Here is a 17,930-nt window from a genome sequence, read left to right as displayed (position 1 = left end):
CGCACTTTCACCTCTGACCCCCACTGGCTCCGCCCCTCTCGCTCTCCTGATCCGAATTCCGAGGCGAAGCTTGAAGCGAGCTGACGTGGTAGAGATCATCGATGCTGAAGGAAGAGCAGACGTGGTAGAAATCACCGTTGCCAGCAACGAGGAAACCCCCGCATCTGTTTGCAGCGATGTCGCCATTGCCAGCGCAAAGATGGCGGCGCCCCGCGGAGTTGAAGGTGACGCGATGTTGTTCCGTTGTTGGGCATTGGGGGAGATGTGGTTTAGGAGATGGTGGCTGTGGTTGGCGTTGTGGAGAAGGTGGTTGTGTGAGGGCGGTTGTGTGAAGGCGGTTGTGAGAGCAATGTTGGTGGTGGAGGTGGTTGTTGTGAAGCGGTTGATGAGAGCAATGTTGGTGGTGGAGGTGGTTGTTGTGAAGCAGTTGATGAGAGCGATGTTGGTGGTGGAGGTGGTTGTTGTGAAGTGATTGGTCCAAAATAACGATGGCAAAAGAAAAACGGCTAATTCAAAGATCACAGCCCTGATCACACAAATAAATCCCATTAGACAACGGTGGGGAAATCTATCTGAACACAGACTTATCGACATAACTGAACTAAGGACTTATATGGTGTTCTGCGAATTTCCACAGCCGTAACAATATAATACATGGCTACTAGTACAGTAATTTATCATTGATTATACTTTATATAATACATGGGTACTAATACAGTAATTTATCCTTGATTATACTTTATATAATACATGGGTACAAGTGCAGTAATTTATCATTGATTATACTTTATATAATACATGTGTACTAGTGCAGTAATTTATCATTGATTATACTTTATATAATACATGTGTACTCGTACAGTAATTAATCATTGATTATAATTTATCTAATACATGTTTACTCGTACTGTAATTAATCATTGATTATACTTTATATCATACATGTGTACCAGTACAGTAATTAATCATTGATTATACTTTATATAATACATGTGTACTAGTACAGTAATTAATCATTGATTATACTTTATATAATACATGTGTACTAGTACAGTAATTTATCATTGATTATACTTTATATAAATACATGGGTAATTTTTAGTGCATTGTTATATTTTCACCTCTGCCTGTTTGTTTGGCTGGGAGCAGAGTATCTCAAAAATGTTATGGACGGATTAGGACGAAACCTGGTGGACAGATTGGGTGTGTGACAAGGACGAATCATTTAGATTTTGGTGAAGATCCAGATCCGAATAATAAATTTTTTTAAGTGATTCTTCACATTTGAGAGATTCGACCAAACACGATATATTAGGTGCACTATATCTCAAAAAGTTGTGGACGGATTATGACAAAACTTGGTGGATGAGTTGGTTCGGTGACGAGATCAAGCCGATTATATTTTTGTTCAAGTCCAGATGCAGATCCGGCCTGTCAGTGGGACACAAAAGGTTAACTGTTCACTGTTCAGCCTAGTTGAGGTGTGTGCTCCACCTAGTTCCGTTCTAGTTCTCCATGTGATTCACGTACAAGCTGTTACAAAGACGGTTACACACTACATGTTGCTTTTTTGTTATTTATTTTTCTCTCTTTCCTCGATTTCATATCACAGAAGAAGCACTGGCTGGCGTTATGAAACCTGAAAGAACTCTTCATCAAAGCTTGACCCAGGTATTTGAGAAACTGAAAGATCTGGATGCGATGTAGGACCGCACGGCCTTGCCTTACCTGCTTCCAGCCTTCCCAGGTGTCCACACACAACCGTTGAGCGTCTGCGTTCTCTTGCATGTGCAGTCCTTGATTGCTGGTGTCACATGGAGGGAAGTTTTCTCAAGCTTCTGATGAGAGTTGTAATATAATTGTAATAGTAAGATGTAAGAGTTGTAATAACCACCCCCGAGAGAAAATAACACTAATGTGATGAACATGAGTGGGCTTATCAAATCTCATATGTCTTAGGGATTAAAATACCATTCAAAACTTTCATCAAAAAACATTTATTATAGTCTCTGACATTTTCATCCTCGGCCATTGGAAGGAAATGATTTAAAGCGGATTGTAATCGATGATCAATATGCCATTGGCGGGGCTAGGTGAGCCCGTGGCCTGACACGCTGCAAGCCCCAAAACATCGTATCTGTCATGGACCCGAAACTGTTTTTGCTAGTACTGTATCCACTTAGAAACAGTTATTAATCATGCTTACCAGGTGATTTGAATAATTTAACTGAAGTTGTTGTGAATCAAATCATATTTGAATCAAACCTCGTTGTTTAGTGAAAACGTGAGTGCAGGTTTTGGTTTTGGTAACGACGGTAACGATTATTACGAGGGTGGTTTAAATCTGACCTGAAGATTAATAATTATGAGTAAAAGGCACTGCATCTGTCTTAATCATTTTGGAGGGAATTTGTATTTACAATGACGTAACCAATACTCAGAATTGCTCACTTCCTTGTTGAATGCACGGGCTGCAAATCAAGATGGCGACTGGTGAGGTCACAACTATCTCGTTTCTGTGTGCTACTCGACCCAGGTGGAAAACTGTGCTGCCCTGACTTGGGTTCTCCCGCGGCCTGCTTCCAATCATCTATCCGAGCTATGAAAAGCTCGCTTTTCGTTTGTACATATTTTATGGATGTGTTTTTTTTCTTTTCTCAGCAAGTCTTGAGCAAAAAGCAACAGGATGGAGGCCATTTTTAGATCCTCGTGGAGGATTTCGTAGTCTTACTCACGTTGTTGTTCTTCATCTTCTTCTTGTGGACTTGTTTGTTTCACAGCCTACAGTTTTCATCAAAACTTCCTGAAGCTTGGCATATATATGTAGACATACCCTGCACAGACAGTAACCATCTCCGATTTTGAAAATTCCTCCTAGAAAAAAAAGTTATGACGTCAAAATATCTCTGCTAATGGAAATCACCTAAAAAATTATCTCCGAAACTAGGCAAGCTTTTTGAATTCTGTTTGCGGGAATCGAACAGGGCATTAGCAGAGATGAATTACCGCACATATGATACATCACTATGATGTCATATCAATTTTTATGACGTCATTCCTATTTTTTGACTTTTTGTTTCACAACCCAAAGTTTTCATCGGATCTTCGTGAAACTTTCCATGTATATGCAGAAAGCCCACGCGCAGGCAGTAACCATCCCCGATTTTGGAAATTCTTCCTAGAAAAAAAGTTGACGTCATAATATCGCCGCTAATGGAAATCGCCTATACCATTATCTCCGAAACTAGGCAAGCTGTTTGAATTTTGTTTGCGGGAATGAAGCCGGGCATTAGCACAGATAATTTATGGCAAACCTGATACATGACAATGACGTCATATTCGTTTTTATGACGTCATTAAGAGGACGAGGATCTTAGCTCACTTGAGCTTGTTTTTTTTTGTAATCCGAATTATTTTTTCGCACCTTTTAAAATCGTGAAGGTGTCAGAAAAGAAGAGACGTTGCAAAGGATTAAGATGCTGAGGCGTGGGCTATCCGGTATGCACCGTTCACAGGAGCAGGCACTCTCGCAGGCTTTGCAGCATCTGTCTTGGGTCACTGGTCGAGCCGGTGGTCTGAGGTGCGTTCTGGGCCCCGAGAGAAACTGCACATCCATGAGTGGTTTCGGACTTTGACTGTGTCTCTCGTAGCAATAATCTCAAATCTTATCTTCATAACCTTTTAGGACCGATACCGATTAATATCATCCCATCGCACTTCCGCACACTTTGGCGAAGGGTCCATTATAAAATGGGGGCGAGTTCGCTTTGATAGTCCAAACGGGGATGGATAAATTGAATGGAACGCAGTTTCAAGGGCGGCACACTTTGAAACCATGTTCAGCGGCCACGAGACAAGATACAAGAGGGAAGAAGAGATAATAAAAATTAACTTCCTGCTGAATGAAAATGCCCAACAGGTTGTTCAAAAGTACACCCATTGGTGACAGTCTGGTGATGATCACGTGTGACGGATACTGCCATTGAAGAACACAGATAAGCTTTCCATCACTGGGGGACGAACAATGATGTCCTGCACTGGCTATGGACACGTCCTACAGAGTTCTACACTGAAGGCTGATGGAATTTTCCACTCTGTGGACAAGTGTGTCCAAAGCTGTACAATGTGTTGTAACATACATGCACATGCTCAGTTATAAGTCTAATCAAAGGTCCAGGTTTCATTTAAAGCACCTCTTGCGACCATTATCATGATATTACGATATTGTAAGTACAATACCTCATAAGGGTCCGATTTCATTCACAAATATTGGATTCGAACATAAGGACCAGATCGCAGTGAGCGGGTTAGAGTACAGTACCACACACAGATGGTACGTGTACATCGAGGCGGCCTGCGATTGGTTCCCACCTGAGCATTCGCCTCACCCTATCATGGAGCTTGATTTCAAATGGTATCATATAGCCTACTGATACATCTATATTCTTGTTATTCACCTGGATGTATGTTCATATCTCCTAATGTCGTTTTGTCAATGTGGTGTATCTGCATGACGTTGCCCTGTGAGGGCGTTCACAGGTGATTCACATGGTATCCGATCAGCATCTCTTGACCTCTAACCTGGACATGACCCTACAAGTGTTCCTTTAACCCAATGTGATGCAAGAAAGAGTAAATATTGTGCTGGATCACCGTTATGCCGATGTTCCACACCTTCCGCATCTCCACGTAAAATTTTCAGCGTGAAAAACTATATATATATATATATATATATATATATATATATATATATATATATATATATATATATATATATATATATATATATATATATATATATATATATCTAGCCACCATAATCGTTAAGGCAACACCAGACTTTGCGATAACAATGATGGAGCACAAACGGATCTGTTGGACACTTAAGGCTTGCATCATATGTTGTAAAGCATGGGTAAATTTGTCTTCCTTTCCTTCTCGCCCAAAATTTTTGGCAAAGACGATGACGAATTGGTCCATCAGCGGTGATGGGTAAGCTCTGCTGGTGTGTAATGAAGTAAGAGTACTGCACATGTATGTGGTATAACTTGTAGAACCCTTCAGTGTTGTCAGATAATGCGATAAAAGATAATGTCCCAATTTTTTACAATGGGTGACAAGACATTGTGGCCACCATGTACACAATATACAGGTATATATGGTTAGTAAGAGAATTATATAAATGATTTTTAATTCCATGTATACGCCTCGATAACATTAATCTTTGGAGATTTTGGATGAATTTGTTTGCAGAAAGTGATTTTTGAGGACTTCGTACGTTGCCTTTTTGGGTGTCGCTTAACTTTGAGTCGCACGATGTAACTGCAGGGCCTCCGGTGTTGAGGAAACGAAACGGATCCCTGGAGTTTCTTTTACATTATGAAACCATGATCTGTGTTTATTCATCATGACTAAATCTCAGCAGCTTCATGTCCCATCGTCCGTGCGAACTTAGCTCATTCGCTTGGTCGTTTGAGAACTTTCGGTGATGTTGGATCGTGCCTTCGTGGACCCTCGTTCACCTTTCAATTCAATGGGGTTTTTTGCATTATTGTTGTAATTAATGATAAACCTGCTTTGGCAGCACAATGACAATTCTACCAACACGACAGCATGACTGTATCCTGGGTTTAATTGCTGGGACACAAAGAACGAATTAATATGAATTTTCACTCATTCACTACATATGGAACACCAAATGCTATTCAATCTGTTATACTCATTGTTTACCAACTAACCTTTCACGCTGTACATGAGGAAATAAAGGTGAAAATGACAAGAAATTGTTGGTGTGAGTGAAAGAATAAATCAAACAAGGATTTACAAGGAACTTAAATGTAGGAGGATGCCCTTTCGCCGAACAAATCCATGGAATCATGGCAACCGCTTCGGACTTCTCGATCCTCACTACTTCCAGATATCTACGTATATAGCTAACTCAATTTTAAAACTATCCAAGGACTCTACTGTCTCTAACTACTTTTGCAGGGAGACCTTTCCATGCATTCACCACTCTCTGAGTGAAAGACCCCTGTTTTACTACCATCCTAACTCTCCTCTTATTTATTCTTAAACTGCGGCCCCTTGTCCTGACAATGTCCATTCTGCTGAAGAATTATTCTGTATTGACTTTTTCAACACTGTTGCGGATCAATAATCAATACCAAATGATTGGAAATGTTGTTAGCCGATACACTGTGGGAAAAGGCAACTTAAATTAAATAAGTATTGTGGTTGCTGTGCGAAAGGGCACTTGTGCAGGCTAGTGCTGGGTTAATGTCCACATGGCTGGACAAATCACTTTATACAATACAATGTTTAGATTAATGTGTCCAAACTATATTCCTACATGAAAGAGAAACAGACTGATATGGAGCGAGTCTTTGAAGACACCAAGGCATACAGACCCTTCGACGCCAAGCCTTGGAGTGACCTTGTGGAAGACACAATATAAAGCGGGCAGGGAGCCATACCTTCTGGAGGGAGAACACGATGCAGACTGAGAGATGGAATAGTTGCAACATGTGGCCGAGTTCATTTTATGAAACCGGGCTCAACAGCAAGAGGGTATTGAGAGTGTTCCATGTTAACCCCAAGTCCGACTCTCAAACCAGCTGCATCTTTGCGGATGCTGTTCAATGTTATCTGCTGGCCGGTTGGGTTGTTGAGCAGGAAATGACAGGAGCAATGGTGGTTGGGAGAATTCAAATGGGAAGATAGCGGGAAGGATAGCAGTTGGGGAATTCAAACGGGGAAATGGTGGGAGAATTCAAACGAGGGGGGCAGGGTGCAAAGCATATTCAATAACTTACAGTACACATTCATTTCCTCTTGCCCCCTATGCGATGATGCCGAGCCTCACATGCTTTATTGCAATGATTGAGCACCTGCACACTAAAATGGATCCAGCCACCCAAAGGAGAAACAGCAGGTTGGGAAGAGGGAAAAACAGCAGCTTGCTCCGTACACCCCTGATCCGAATCCCGTTAATTTTTCTACCAAGGCGGAGGGGCCGAATCACACTCCTGATCACCAATTTTGTGGGTTCGAATCCTGTAACCCTTCTATGAGGGCGGAGAGGTTCGTATCTCCACTACTGACACCAATTTGTTGTGGGCCGGGGTTCGGTGGCAATAAACGACTACGAGGTGGAGCAGTGGAGTCGTCTCCCACCGAGCAGCCGGAATTTAGGTCGTGACTCTCGGACAACTCCGAAAGGTCACGGGTCACTTAGAAGACCGTGGTTGCCAATATTTTGAAGGCGTGAGGTAGGGTCCACTTGTCTAATTCCAATTTACCTAAGTACTCACGCCGTCCAACTACCGGGGAAACCACACCCTCGACCGACTTTGTCCTAATCGAGTCGCTATCAGCGACTCGGATCCGGTGTTACCGAGCGGAAGTTACCAAAGCCGCGTCGGTCCCAAGGACAACTTACCGGCCCGAAAAACCTCACTAATTCTCAATACGCACCTTGCTAGGCCAATGAAAGAAAACACAAACAACGAACTGGAACATTTAACGTGGGTTTATTTTTAACAATAACCGGGGAGGGGGACACAAAGCAGAGTTATCACGGTTAAAAGGAATGTAATGTACAAGCAAAGGAAAGCACTCACAATTTCTACTTAAAGACGGGGCCCCACGGACACACACACACACACATACACACACACACACACACACACACACACACACACACACACACACACACACACACACACACACACACGAAACTGGACCCCGTGGGTCTTTAGTGGGTAGAGCCAGGCCGGAGTACCTGTCATGCCTCGTGCGGTCACATCGACTCCAAAAATCACCACGGTGGGACTCGAACCCACGACCCGAAGTCCACAGCCCACGACCCTGGCTGCTCGAGCACCACCACACTGTTCGGTCACCACCATCACAGTGATCCACCGCAAAGGACCGCAGACCGCCCGAACCATGACCGCCTACCGCTAATTGAGACCAAGACCACAGACCGCTATTGCCACGATCCTGCAGAACACACTCGTCCTGACCACCACACCCCCTCTTCTTGAGGTGGGAGGGGTTTCTTTTCCTCACCACTCGCCTCCTGATTGGACGGTCGGTTGTCAGGCGACTCGTGGCGGCCCTTCATTGGTCGGCCCGAACACTCCATCTGGCTAAGGCGGAGCCAGCCCTGAGGTGATGAAAACTCCACTCACGTGCATTGTCCCAAACACGTGCGTAATGGTGACCGGGTCGAGTGAGCGTGGTGTCGTTGTTGTTGATGAGGATGTAATAAACCTGACTATAAAATAACTCGTCTTGAGGCTTGGTTCCCTCCCCAAAGAGGTATTTGTTTTTTCTCAGAAACGATACACACAATTCCGATGAAACTTCACGACAACCTTCATCAGCTGTGATGTATCAAAGTTTGTTCATAACATGAGAAAAATCTCCTCTGAGGGGGTTTAAAGGGGGGTTGCCCCTCAAAATATGTATTTGCTTTCTTCTCCAAAGTACGCATACAATTTCGATGAAACGTGACCGCCATCTTCGCCACCCACGATGTACTAAAGTTTGCTCATGACATTCAAATTGGGATCGGAAGGGTTCGACTGGGGGGGGGGGGGGTTGCCCTCCAAAATATGGATTTGCTTTCTTTTCTGAAACCACACACACAATTTGGATGAAACTTGACCACAACCTTTATCACCCGTAATGTGCCAAAGTTTGTTCATGGTATTAAAAGAAAAATCTATAGATATTCACTTTCTTCTCCATCATATATTTTGTGGATCATCCATGACTACCAGTGGTTCCTGGTTATCTTCTCCAGGTACTACCAGGTGAGCGCCCAGGGGTATTGCCCATATGTTTAATATCTCTGTGAGGTTCTTTGTCATCATTCCTGTCGGTCCAGCTATCACTGGAACAACTTTGGCATTCTTCACATTCCAGGATCTTCTCACTTCATTCTTGAGGTCTTGGTGTTTGGTCATTTTCTTGATTTCTGCATCGTTTAGTCCAAAATCACTGCGATTAACACCTCAATATGCAATGCCTTCTTCTCTTTTTTTTTTGTACCTAAGTATGATATCTGGTCGCAACGCTTTGTTTTCGATGTTCATGCTCGATGGGATCATTAGTTTGTACGTGAGCGGTCGGTACTTCCATGTTTTCAGTGATTACTTTTGGTTCATGTTCCCATAAATTTCCTACAACTGGTACGTCAAAGTTTTTGCAGATGTGCCAGCGGATTACGTTATAAACTCTGTTGTGTCGTTGTCTGTACAGCTGTTCTGACATGAGTTTGTTTTGGGTGTGTGATCGGTCATGAAGCAAAACATATCATTGTCTTTATGAACCCCACCAACACCCCTCACCTTCCTCTCTTCTTTTTTTTTTCATATCTCTCTCTCTCTCTCTCTCTCTCTCTCTCTCTCTCTCTCTCTCTCTCTCTCTCTCTCTCTCTCTCTCTCTCTCTCTCTCTCTCTCTCTCTATCTCTATCTCTATCTCTATCTCTATCTCTATCTCTATCTCTATCTCTATCTCTATCTCTATCTCTATCTCTATCTCTATCTCTATCTCTCTCCCCCCCCCCTCTCCCTCTCCCTGCTGGTGAGTCGAGTAGAGTGTCATGGCGACTGTGTGCTCTTGGTGAGCTGTGATCTGCCCTGTTTTTCGCCTTTCTATCCCCTTTCGCATCGTTTTTCACCTTCTTTCCTTTGTTTCCTTCTACGCATCGTTATTTATGCTCCCACCATCCCCTCTCGACACACCGGCCGTCAAGATCATGATCTCGAATGTTCCTCCTTTCCTGAAGAATCAGACGATGATCTCCGAACTATCTCGTTATGGTTCTGTGGTTTCTGAAATCACTATGTCACCTTTACGAAGCCAGGACGATCGGACGAAGTATGTGATGTGTTTTCGGAGACAAGCTTGTGTGGTGTTTCCTCCCTCTAAGGCTGAAAGAACCTTGAACATCGTTTTAAAACTCAAAATTGATAATCATGATAACCAAGTCTACGTAACCACTGACACCCTGAAATGTTTTGAATGTGGTAATTTCGGACACTTGAAACGATCTTCCCCAAAGGCGACTTCGTCAAACGATGAAACAAACCTCGTCAACAAGGATCCGTCTTCTTCTTCTTATTCTTCCTCGACTGTGAAGGAAGCGAATCCCGTGTCCGGTAATAAGGCCCAGTCCTCTCAGCCCGATAGTCCAAACAGCAAAACGAATGTTTGTGATGGTTTCACCGTCGTTTCATCAAGGAAGAGAAAGACTTTACCTGATGGTCGTTTAACCCAGAAGAAGGCGGCATTTACAAACGAGGAATCTGTCGGTAATGTTCCTGCAGTTGTGACTGACTTCACTCGACAATGTTTACCCGGTATGGACCCGGAATGGACCCGGACCCCGGTACCTACGGCCAACAAGTTTACCCTACTTGCCGGTGAGCACATAGACGTGGTAACCAGTACAGATCCTTGTATTAATACTGACCACAGTATCGATATGCAGGACTGTACAATCTTGTGTGACTCGGAAACTAAAACCGACTCTGATGAATCTGACCTGGAGGAAGCAAACAGGAACAATCAGGTGGAAAGGGTGGAGAAGCTCACCGGTCAAGGTCCTACCCCCCCTGCCCCCCGAACAAATAAGACTCTTCTTACAAAATACATACAGGAAACGCAATATAAACCTGACGGAATACTTTCCAGATCTACCGTCCTTCCTCGAGTGTGCTCAGGCTATCGTACGTAAGCCTGACTTATTCGGTTTCCACCAGACACACTGTCACCGCTTAAAAAAACTGATTGCCAAGGCGAAAAGGGATCCTAATCAATTATCCCGCTTCTGATCTTATTCTTAGAAGCTGTTGTTTTCCTGATGGCCAGCTTCAAGATTGGAACGATAAATGTTAATGGTGGTGGGAATCCGCTCCGCAAGATCCAAATTAAACAGTTGGTAGAGGTCAACGGTCTTATCATAGCTTTGTTACAAGAGACCCATGCTGTCCGATCTGTTCAGGCTCAGTGGAGACTATTGATGGACAAGGAATGTTTCTTCAGTAACAACTCCTCGTCGAAGGCAGGCATCATGTTTGTCTTAGGGAAACATTTCAATCCGTCCTACCTTAAATTTATGAGTATTATTGATAGACACCTTGCCTCTGTGACCTTCTCCATCAACCAGGTCAAGTTCACGATTCTCAATGTGTACGCTCCAAGCAAAAATGACGAGCGGAATCTCCTTTTTTTGCGGAATAAAAACATCTCCTTTTTTGCTGAACTGAGAAAATTCCTGCAAACACTGGATTTGCAGACTTGTCTAATTATTGGTGGTGATTTTAACTGTACTGTTAATGCTTCATGTGACCGAAACGAGCCGGAACCCCAACCATGTAGCGCAAAACTTTTTGCAAACATCATTGCGAAATATAATCTCCATGATGTTTGGCGCGTGCAGCACCCTTCTGATCGGTCTTACACGTGGTGTCGTTGTTTAAACAACCACATCTCACTTGTGAGGCTTGATCGCATCTTTGTAAATTCTCATTTATTACATGGAGTTTATAAATCCGATATTGTGCCTTCTGGTTTCTCTGACCATTCCCTCGCTCTAGTCTTTGTTGAACTCTCTAAACCATGTCCAGGGAGCTCTCATTGGAAATTCAATAACAGTTTACTAGAAAACCTCAACTTCATTCAGGCCTTTGAATCCTTCTGGATGGCTCTCCTAGAACAGAAGCTTAGCTGTTCCGTTAACCCGCTGATATGGTGGGATTTAGTAAAAACCCAAATTAAAGGTTTCTGTCAACAGTATCAGTTTTTCTCATCAAGGGCTGACCATGAAGTTAAGAAAATATTACCGTTAGAGATTTTACAACTCCAATGGGTCATCGGACAAAATGTATTAGTAACATACAAAAACCTTAACTGAGAAACAGTCCTTATTAAAGGAAATAACCGAGAGGAATGCACGTGGTGCCTTAGTTCGGATGAGGGTGCGACACCTGAATGAGGCAGACGTATCAACCAAGTACTTCTTTTCCTTAGAGAAACATCTTCTCAGTAAACAGCTTTCTCAGATGCGATTGTCAGATTCACCCATTACCTTTACACAATCAGAAATCAAACTTTTCCTGAAGGAATACTTTTCGAAAATATATTCAATGGAACAAATAAATCCTGTCAGTGTGACCTCTATCTCCGTAGGCCTGCCAGTGTTGTGTGAAGATGGGCGTTCCCAACTGGAAAGACCCATTACCTTGGATGAACTTGGCACTGCCCTGCACAGCCTTGCCATTGGGAAAGCACCTGGTTTGGATGGACTTGCAACCGAATTTTACAAGAACTTTTGGCACTTATTGGGTCCAAAACTCATTAACACTTTGAACGCAAGCTGCCAGCTTGGAGAGCTACCTCAGAGTTGCTGACGAGCTCTTCTTACCCTTATCCCAAAAAAGGGAGACGTGTTGTGTATTGAAAATTGGCGTCCTATCTCCCTGTTATGTACGGACTATAAGATCTTTTCAAAAGCCCCGGCATCGTGACTTACTCCTCATTTATCCTCGTTGTTGAAGGAAGACCAATGTCACTGTCCCAAAACGTTCCATCTATGACAACATCTCCCTTGTGAGAGACATCATTGAACTGTGCAAGGAAAACCCTAAAGATTTAGGACTTCTTCTCCTTGATCAGAAAAAAGCCTTTGACCGTGTTGACCATCGATACCTTTTCGAAGTACTTGAGCGGGTTGGACTTGGTTCAACCTTCATCTCTTATATTAAGTTACTATACAATAATATTTATAGTGTGCTTAAGATAAACAATGAACTTCTTGCACCTTTGTCTGTTAACAGGGGAATTAGACAAGGTTTCCCTCTTTCTGGGTTGCTTTATGCTCTCTCCATTGAACCCCTACTGGTTTCTTTGCTTTGTAGACTAACAGGGTTTAGTTTGTCCCAGTTTGAACGGCCCATCAAGGTACTGGCATACACCGATGATGTATGTGTATTCGTACAAGATATCAATGACATTAACATCGTTCGTTATTGTTTATCCTAATTCGAAAAGGTTTCTTCAGCCAAAGTAAATTGGAACAAAACGAGCGCCCTTTGGCTCGGTCCGTTGTGCCACTTGGCGCCAAGACTTCCTGCTCCACTGTCATGGGCCAATGATTGTGTGAAATACCTTGGAGTGTTCTTAGGTAATAATACCACAGTAGCAAAGAATTGGGCTGGTCTGCTTGAGTTTGTTGAGGGTAAACTGCAAAAATGGAAAGGTCTGATCACACAACTGTCATATCGTGGAAGGGTCTTGGTCATCAACACACTGGTGGCCTCTACCATATGGCACAGGTTCTTCATGCTGCATCCTCCATCGGCGTTGCCTCAACAGCTCCAGAAGTACTTTGTGTCCTTTTTCTGGGATGGAAAACACTGGCTGCGACCTGGTGTCCTCAGTTTACCACTGACCGATGGAGGACAAGGCCTGGTCGACATAAAGAGCCGGCTAATGGCCTTTCGACTCTCGGTTGCTCTTCGCATGCTATACACGCGACTCTCTCCACCATGGGTCAACGTCGCTCGTCACCTTTTGCAACAGGCTGGGAGGCTAGGCTATGACCACTCTCTTTTCCTGATTGACCCTTCCAAAATCGACACATCCCCCCTCTTTGGTTTCTATCAGAGCATACTAAATGCGTGGCAAGCTCTGACAATAGCAAGATATACACATTCTTAAACTAAACAGATGTTTCTGGAAGAACCTTTGTTCTACAACTCGTTTTTCCATGATATGCCTGCTGATGGGTGTTTTATTCAACGCTTTACCAACAAGGGCGTTAAATCTGTCGCAAATCTTATCAGTCCAAACGGCAACTGGATCGGAGCTGATGCATTGGCAAGCCTGGTCGGTGTGCGATCCTCTCGAATCGTGGCACGCATATTAGGTAGTGTACTTTGGACATGCACACAGCTCGCACCTGCTTGGGAGCAAGACCACCAAAGCAATGAACAAAATGCACATTGAATACCTTCTCTCTCTACCTTTCCTGAACTCGTATGTGCTTTTTTTCTTGCCAGCTCTCTTCCTTGTCCCCCTTTTAACGCAGGCTTCAATGGCCTTCCCAAACAAAAATACCTTTATTTGGGTTGTGTAAAATTTCTTTTGCAACGGCAAATAACAGCAGAAGGTTCGATGGAGAGACCTCTTACCTTGTTCTCGCCCTTATTTTCCTAACTGGAAAGGTTTTTATCACCCTCCTGTACCACCACCACATGGTGACCTCCAATGGAGACTAGTACACTGGATCCTTCCTTCCAATCACTTGTTACACCATTTTTCAAATCTGCTTGTAGATGAATGTCCTTTTTGTAAGAAATCTGAAAACCTTTTTCACATCGATGTTGAATGCCAACGGTTGGCACTTTTATTTATTTTACTTCGGAATTGTTTTGTGAGGTTTGGTTTGATTTTTAACACTTGTGTGTTCATCTACGGATTGGATATCCCACACAAAAATTCTAATGCTGTGTTTGCCAATTTCCTGCTTGCTCAGGCAAAGATGGCGGTATATAAGTCAAGGAAAAGAAAACTTGACGGTGTTGGAGTAAATGATGAAGATGCTTTGTTTTTGTTCCAAAATCTTGTAATAAGTCGTTAAATTGGATTTTGCTTTCTTTTCAGTAACTGGAAGATTACCGCAGTTCGAATCAAAATGGTGTATAAATGAAGTTATTTGCAAAGTCCGAGAGGAATGTTTATCCTTTTGTGAAATGTTTTGTATATAATCCACCCGATTCATCCTTTCCCTTCTTCAGAAATTGTTTCTTGGTTTTCTTTCTTTCTCTGAAATGAAAATGTAACTCTCATTTGGGGGCTTTCTTTTCTATTTTTATAATAAAAAGATACAAAAGTGTCTGTGTCTCGCAGTCTCTCTATCTCTATCTCTTTCTTTCTTTTCCCCTTCCTCGCATCCTCCCTCCCGTGGTATAGCAGCGTTTGGTGAGACATAGCAATCCCCACATCCCCCTCAACCCCTTCGTTAATATCCTCCATCAGCGAAGCCACGGGTTGTATTTGATCGTATACGAATAAAAGGCAATGTGCGTGCGTGCGTCAGTGTGTCTCTTCCATAACTCCAAAACTATAAAATCCTAGCAGCCTGAAACTTTTGCATGCATACTAAGAAAACTCCAAGGAATGTGCAAGAGTGAACGTTGGGTGTTTGGGTTAATCAAAACATCCCTTTTGAAGATAATTAACGGCCTTATTAAATTATATCCTTCATCAGGCACATCCTCGGCCACCTCGCTGTCTGGGATCTTAATGCGTTTCCTTGGTAACCTCGCTGGGGCCTGAAGCCGCCATGTTTTTTTGGCCTGCTCAACATTACCTTGACTTGGAACAGGCCGCAACTTGGAACAAGCCGTTCATCATCGCGACGAATCGCTGGGAACATTGCAATACTTATAAACACCCGGAGACGTCAGCGTTCATTGTATTCGTTAATTTCCGCACATGCGATCACCACGAGTATCTCTTAAACGAAATGTTACAAAATTTAATCTCCAGAATTGAACTTACAAGCAGTTCCACTTCCTAGAAAAGTGTTAATTTGTCCAATTCGGACACATTTGATATTTTGGGAGTCTCTGATAGGTGTATGTTTAATATGACGGTTCGGTGATTGCCAATTGCGTGCAAAGGGAGCCCTTTCATATCGACCGTTTCGTTGGAGTGCTTGCTTGAATGCTTAAGCCACTTGTAGAGTGCTCTTCAAGCTGCTTGGTTGTTCGTTTCCGGAAAAAGAACACATGCTTTCAATCTCACATCAATTAGACGATGTTTCCGCTTTTGTTGGGTCCTGCGGTGCCGTGTGGTGGGTGCCTCGGGAGGTGTCTGTCCGGAGGCCAACACTGCCCGGACACGTCTGGAGACAAACTCCTGTCCGTACATAAACACCACCCTGGACACGTTTGGAGAAAAACACTGCCTAGACGTGTCCAGAGACAAACTCCCGTCCAGCCGCAAACACTGCCCGGACATGTTCGGAGACAAACACTGCCTGGACGCGTCCGGAGCCAAACTGTCCGGAGACAAACATTGCTCGGACACATGCAGAGATAAACTCCGATCCAGACACGTCTGGAGCCAAGCCGCTCGGAGACAAACACCACCCAGACACGTTCAAAGGCAAACACCACCCGGACACGTCCAGAGCCAAACTCCCATCCGGACACGTCCAGAGATAAAATACCATTGGGAGACAAATACCGCCTGGACATAACCACCATCAAGACACATACTGAGATATCCACTGTCCAGACATAACCACCGTCCAGAGACGGGGGGGGGGGGGCGGTGGAGAGTGAGAGAGGTATGGGAATCAGGTGCTGCACTGTATTGGTTGGGGGAGAGCAAGGATGAGAGATACATACTGTATATATATATATATATATATATATATATATATATATATATATATATATATATATATATATATATATATATCTATCTATATATATATCTATATATATATATATATATATATATATATATATATATATATATATACGGGGGTAGTGGAGTTAGTCGAGAGAATATGTTATGCTTTATGAACAACACACACACACACACACACACACACACACACACACACACACACACACACACACACACACACACACACACACACACACACACACACACACACACACACAAACACACACTGTATTGGTTGGGGGAGAGCAAGGATGGGAGAAAGAGAGATATATATATATATATATATATATATATATATATATATATATATATATATATATATATATATATATATATATATGGGGGTAGGGGAGTTAGTTGAGAGAATGTGTTATGCTTTATGAACAACACACACACACACACACACACACACACACACACACACACACACACACACACACACACACACACACACACACACACACACACACACACACACACACACACACACACACACACACACATATACACACATACACACACACACACACACACACACACACACACACACACACACACACACACACACACACACACACACACACACACACACACACACACACACACACACACACACACACACACACACACACACACACACACAACTGGAAACAAGTCGGAGATGGTGTCACCATATCTAAAACCCCTTGGACTCTAAAGATCCTTTGAGGCCCATAAGACCCTTTAGATCCTTAATACCCTTAAGAATCCTAATGCCCTTTAAGACCCCAAAGACCTTTCAGACCCTCTGGACCCCAAAGATCATTTAAGACCCCTAAGACCTTTCAGACTTTGAAGACCCTTCAAACCCTTAAGACCCTTTCGACCAGTGTTTCTCAACCTTTTTTGTCCCACGCCCCACTTTGATTTTCAAAATAATCGTACGCCCTACCATGATTGGAGACACTACAGTATATAGTACATATGTATTCAAAAGGCTTTAATGAAACTTTATTGCAAATTTTATTCAATTGCTCCTCACTTCAATGGGAGCCCTGTCCTTGACGCTGGCTGCAGATTTGTTTGATTCGAGGAACACATTTTGTCAGTTTCAGTTTTGTTAATTTTGTCAGTTGAAAATTTGAAAGTGCAAAGCTATGAAAGGGATCATATATTGATTCATTAATTCTGAATCCTCATGCCCCACCAAAATATCTCCACGCCCCACCTTGAGAAACACTGCTCGAGACCCTTTCAATTCCTAAGACGTTTTAGATCTATTAGACCCTTTAGAGTCTCGACTCATAAACTCTTTAAGACCCTCCCCCTTAGAATGCTAAGACGCTTTTAGAGCCCTTAGACTCTATATTGATCCCATTACACCCTGAAGAACCCTGCGACCTCGAAGACCTTTTAGATCGTCTTAACCCCTTTAGACTCCAAAGACGCTTAGACT

The 17,930-nt window shown here is 43.1% G+C and overlaps 1 protein-coding gene across 1 annotated transcript in view; it reads left to right on the top strand.

Moving 5' to 3' along the window:
• The window catches only part of LOC147012459 (sodium-dependent noradrenaline transporter-like), a 71,404-nt gene extending 65,621 nt beyond the window's left edge, over nucleotides 1-5,783 (top strand). The window contains exon 15 of the mRNA XM_085856723.1: nucleotides 1,613-5,783. Within this exon, the coding sequence (XP_085712849.1) occupies nucleotides 1,613-1,636 (24 nt within the window). The 3' untranslated portion in view covers nucleotides 1,637-5,783. The remainder of the gene's footprint in view (nucleotides 1-1,612) is intronic.
• Nucleotides 5,784-17,930: the final 12,147 nt, after the last annotated feature.

This window comes from Eptatretus burgeri, chromosome 15 (genome assembly GCF_056783735.1).
Source record: "Eptatretus burgeri isolate ZD-2024b chromosome 15, Ebu_testis_v1, whole genome shotgun sequence".
Lineage (NCBI taxonomy): Eukaryota > Metazoa > Chordata > Myxini > Myxiniformes > Myxinidae > Eptatretus > Eptatretus burgeri.
This window is presented reverse-complemented; position numbering and strand designations above follow the sequence as displayed.